We start from the raw sequence: 5594 nt of genomic DNA, 5'->3' as shown, positions 1-5594 counted from the left end.
GTGGTACAGAGTCCTGATCACTCCTAACTTGTGTTCCAGTGGGTGGTGGGAGTCAAAACGCAAATATTGGTCTGTGTGGGTGGGCTTACGATGCAGTACGGTTTCAGTGTTTTTGTGGATTTAAAAAATCGTTTGATACCACTGACCACAGTATTCTTCTCAAGAAATTAAACAAATGTGGCATAAGAGGTCCAGCACTACAGTGGGTATCAAGTTATTTAACTAATACTGTAGGGAACAGTTTGTACAAATTAATGATGTAAGGTTTGAACTTTGTAATATTGTATGTGGGGTTCCACAAGGTTCTGTACTAGGACCAAAGTTGTTTTTTCTATATATTAATGACTTAGTAAAGTTGTTTTTGTTTGTTTCAGTTGTTTGTAACTGTCTGTTGGGTTTAACAACTGCTCTCTGGTTCTGAAGAAGATCAGGTGAAAGATGTCGGGCGTTACAGCTGCAGACAGCTGAACACATCTGGAAACCAGCTACCAGATGCTGCTGTTCACCTGTCGCTTATTCAAGGTGAGTATCCTATGTGCCTAAAGAAAGCACCTTTTTATTAAGACACCTTACATAATACACAGAATTTTACCCACTTTGTCACATAACTGGCCTTTTTTTTTACTTGGCTCAAAGTGAAACAGGAAGTGACATCAAAGGGTGGACTTCTACAAACAACAAATCATCCAAACACGGCGAGGACCGACTGTCACCCTTTTAGAGTCTAAAATCTGTTTTCCTGCAGACTAATTCTGATGTTTCTGTTAAAAGAATCAGTTTTTCTATRTTCAGACCCACATGTGTTGAGATGCATCGTGGTGTACGTGGGTCTGGCTGCTCTCTGTCGTCACAGTCAACATGTGGACGGAAAAGAAAGGTGAGAAACGTTACAAATAATTTTTTTACTAGTTCTGATGAACCTGAACTTTAAAGCTTAAATTTAATTTTGTTTTATTTCAAGAAATAAAGCGCCGACTGGGTTTAAACTCTTGAAAGAAGTTTTTTTGGACAGACTTTGTTGACAATAACTTCCTTATTTAATGTGATTTTTTTCTGTAGTAGCAAAGATTAGGAGAGTGAATATTAATAAACACAAATACTCTAGATTTTAACACAAACATGTAACTAAAACCCACCCTCAGACAAAAAGTTTGTGTTGTTTTCAACAGAAGCACAGTGATGAAGATGAATGTACAGTGAGTAGTATATGCAAGTATCCTTTAAGTATACTAATTTTAAACTTAAAATAAAAAGTGTACTTCCAGTTTACTTTTTATGTACTTATCTGAGATATACTTAACCAAGTTCATCTTAAACTATACTTGGCTTGTTTAAAAGTATATTAAAAAGTGTCACGATCTGTGTTTTATTTTCTTAGTTTTCTAGTGTTTTTCAGTGTTCCCCAGTGTGTCACAGCTCAGCTGCTCCCTGTCTGTCTGATTGTCACCCTCGTGTTTCTCCTCAGGTGTTTTNAAGTTCTCCTTTGTTATTTAATTGGTGCATTTCAAATGTATTTATTTAGTGGTTCATTTATATAATTCTGCTTTTATTTCTAATTATGTCAGTGTTGGTCCTCCGTACTGCAAGAAGCCTGATAATCATCTATTCATTCAAATCAGGTGTGTTGGAGCAGAGAAYCAAGTAAAACATGCAGGACTGAGACCCTCSAGGACCAGGATTGCCCACCCCTGCTCTAATGTAACCTCAGTTAATGGCACAGTTCAGTGACACTCGCTGGTGTTAAAATAACTTTTGTGAAAGTGTTCAATTTTAACACTCGTTTTTTTGTTAATTTAACAACAACCAGTGTTAAATATTCAACAATTCTTGGTGTCACATTAACATAAAAATAGTGTTAGTGTTAAAATATAGTGTTAAAAGTAACACCAACCAGTGTTAAATATCCAACAAAACTGGGTGTTATGTTAGCATTTCAACAGTGTTAAAATAAAGTGTTAAAAGTAACACCAGTGTATTATTATTATTTTTATTAACAAAGGAAATTGAGATGTTTGAAAGATTAACAGACACCGCATTATTTTAATACACTATCAAAATGAGAGTGTAAATTTAACACTCAGAGTTAATATCAACTCTCAGTAGTTAGTAGAAAAGTATAATTGAGTCGTCCTTCACACAGCAGAAAGTACCTCTCACTCATGGTGTCGATTTTTGGCCAAAAACATAAACTTTAAGTTGAACAACTTGATAAAACGGAACAAAAAAACTAACCAGAACAACTAATTTTAACTCTCATGAACGTCTTTAATGGTCATAAACAAACAAACACGTCATTTCTGCAAGATTTCTCAGCAAGGAATGCTGGGTAAATACTAATCTGTCTGACATGAGGTGGAAGAGGGCGGGGCTTTTCACAATACTTTTAACACTGCATGGTGTCATATAACAACACTGTTAAGTGTTATATAAAACATAACTGTGGGCGGAGCTTATTTAACACTGTCCAGTGTTGAGACAACACTGAGGAAATCAACACTGTGAATTAACACCAACACTGGGTGTGAGTTACTCAGAAAGTGTTAAAATATCACTAGGGAGGGTTAAATCAACACCCAAAAGTTTAACACTGAAATTTTAACGCTCCTGTTTTTGCTGTGCACTGCATTTTATAGAGACAACAAAATAATATAATTTTGACAATAAAAGGAGACATTACAGTTCTCTAAATAAGTTAAGGTTTCTAATATATTAAAAAAGAAAAAAATTGTATAGGTCTTCTGGACGGGTTCTTCTCTGATGAAACGTTTCGTCTCTCCTCCAAGAGACTTCTTCAGTCTGAGAGTTTCAGGTAAAATTCAGGCTTTTAAGCCCTGCCTCCATGTGACTGATACTCACATCACATGGCTATCGTTGACACCTAATTAACACCTATTATTAACAGGGGGTGGAGTGATACTGCCAATAGCTGCGCTGTAGGAGGGGGACAACTGAAAACGGAGGCCTCCACCTCTGTTTAATGATGGACGGTCTTTCTTCACAAAAATGTCTTCTTTTACTCCTCTCTCAAACCAACGTTCCTCTCTATCAAGAATGAGAACATCCTCATCTCTGAAAGAGTGACCGCTGGCCTGTAAATGAGTGAAAACTGCAGAGTTCTGGCCATCAGATGTAGCTCGTCTGTGTTGGGACATTCTTTTGAACAGTGGCTGCTTTGTTTCCCCGATGTATAACTGGTCGCAGTCCTCCTGGCACTTAACAGCATATACAACATTGCTCTGTTTGTGCCGGGGCACCGGATCTTTGGGGTGAACCAGCCTTTGCCGTAATGTGTTTTGGGGTTTGAAAGCCACTGGGACATCATGTTTAGAAAATAAACGTCTCAGTTTCTCCGAAACACCCGCAACATACGGAATAACCACTGGTTTGGGTCTGGGTTTGGGGTCTTCATTTTCACCTGAAGGTTGCATGGAATCCTGTCTGTGTTTCCTGTCTGCTTTCAGGAAAGCCCAGTCAGGATAACCACACTGAAGAAAGACCGTCCATCAWTAAACAGAGGTGGAGGCCTCCGTTTTCAGTTGTCCCCCTCCTACAGCGCTGCCATTGGCAGTATCACTCCACCCCCTGTTAACAATAGGTGTTAATTAGGTGTGAATGATAGCCATGTGATGTGAGTATCAGTCACATGGAGGCAGGACTCAAAAGCCTGAATTTTGCCTGAAACTCTCAGACTGAAGAAGTCTCTTGGAGGAGAGACYAAACGTTTCATTAGAGAAGAACCCGTCCAGAAGACCTATACAATTTTTTTCTTTTTGATTTTTTACCTGGATTACTGAGATGCATCAGGACCTTTCTAATATATTGAATAAATGGGTTCATTCTTATTCAGTCAGTCAGTAACTKTTGTTAAAGTGGCAAAGGAGCAGATGTGACTTTAAATCAGAAAAACACTATCAGGCGTTTAAGTTTATCTTATTTAAACAGTTACATTTAATTTTATTTATACGTGTGTGAAGTTAACTGAGCTTTAACAGGTGTTATATTGTTTACAAAATCAACGTAACAGTATTGGTGATGGCCAGTTATATATAGGCCTGCATAAAATACAGTTTACTGAATATTAATTCACATGGCAGAAACGTTTATGAGGTCTTGATTATGAAATGGTGAAAGAAAAATAATTTGTCTAAATAACATCCATGTAGAATTTAGCTCCTCCCCTTATAGCTCCTCCCCACTTTAGCTCCAAACCCCAATAGGTCAGCTGACCTGGTCAATCAGCTGACCTGCTAACACTTCCTGTTTACTTTTCGGGAAGTGAAACATTTAGCTCAGCTGTTAACTAAAGTTTCGGTGACATTCTGTAAGGTTTTCACTCATCATGGAGCAGATTCTGTGTTTTTTGATGCTCCTGTTGTTCAGCGGAGCTTCGGTCTCCGCAGCTCCGACAGGAAGCAGCTACCTGTCGGGAACAGGTAAGTGAAATGTCCGTTGTTGTTGTTGTTTTTTTTTTTAAATCACTTCATAGAGTAGCACACACTTAAATGTCATCTGTGAAAATGCTTGTTTGTTTAAATGGTCTTAAAATCGATGGGTAACGATATAAACATGGTACTTTGTCATTGCAACAAAAAAAGTAGTGAATTATTAAAAATAAATGTTTTGTTAGATTCAATAAAAGTCTGCCGAATTTTCAGGAAGACACTCTTCTTTTACATTAAGTGTTAAAATTTGCCGTAAACCTTGTATGTTTCATGTCTTTGACAAACAACTGAAAAGTTGGTGTTTTTTCAACGAGGTTCGGCTGGAGACAGTTTGGAGAGTTTATCCTTATTTTGAGTTATAGAAAAGTTCTCTAATTTGTTTTACTGTCTAAAATAAAATCAAACTTATTTAAGAATGAATTGAAATTCACTCAGTGAACAAAATATCAGCCTAAACTAAAATAACTACATTTGAAATTAAAGTAAAAATAATTATCAAACAGATCACACTGCTGAGTCAGCATTCACATCATAGTTTTTCTGTTTATAGTTTTCTTATACATTTTTTGCTAGCTTTAGCTTTCAGTAACATTTTAGCCGTTAGCTATGATTTTGCTCTTCCTAGCTTTTAGCTGCTCCTTTTAAGCTTTCTGCTCCTTTGACTTAAACCGTTTCATTCAGGCAGGTTCTGGCACATCACCGATCTCCACCTGGACCCGTCCTACAACCAGAACCAGGACCCCACCAAGGTGTGTTTCTCCTCCAAAGGAGCCCCCGCCACCCACGCCGGGCTGTTCGGAGACTTCCTGTGCGACTCCCCCTACAGCCTCATCCAGTCGGCCTTCGCTAACTTGGCCCCGCTCACGCAGCCGCAGGACTTCATCATATGGACCGGGTCAGTGCAGGGATGAAGGGTTTGACTGGAAATCTAAAGCTCTTCCAGCTTCAGGCAGAACCATGCAGAATTTTGTTTTGTAAATAGAACAAAATGCTGAAGTTTCACATTCTGTTCTGCAGCAGTAGCTGTGTTTCTATTGACCATGAAAATGCGCAAATTAGAATTTCGAAAATAAATTTGCTCAATGGAAACACGTCAATTTCGAAAAAATAATTACGTTTTTCGACAAAACGTTTTTGCGCTAGGATGAGGTG

At 38.0% G+C, this 5594-nt stretch overlaps 1 protein-coding gene across 1 annotated transcript in view; it reads left to right on the top strand.

The window, feature by feature from the left end:
• Nucleotides 1-4259: 4259 nt before the first annotated feature.
• The window catches only part of smpdl3a (sphingomyelin phosphodiesterase acid like 3A), a gene marked incomplete at its 3' end in the record, with an annotated part of 4586 nt that continues 3251 nt past the window's right edge, over nucleotides 4260-5594 (top strand). The window contains 2 exon segments of the mRNA XM_014016206.1: nucleotides 4260-4433; nucleotides 5124-5337. Of these exon segments, the coding sequence (XP_013871660.1) occupies nucleotides 4340-4433; nucleotides 5124-5337 (308 nt within the window).

Source organism: Austrofundulus limnaeus, unplaced genomic scaffold, assembly GCF_001266775.1.
Source record: "Austrofundulus limnaeus strain Quisiro unplaced genomic scaffold, Austrofundulus_limnaeus-1.0 Scaffold140, whole genome shotgun sequence".
NCBI lineage: Eukaryota > Metazoa > Chordata > Actinopteri > Cyprinodontiformes > Rivulidae > Austrofundulus > Austrofundulus limnaeus.
This window is presented reverse-complemented; position numbering and strand designations above follow the sequence as displayed.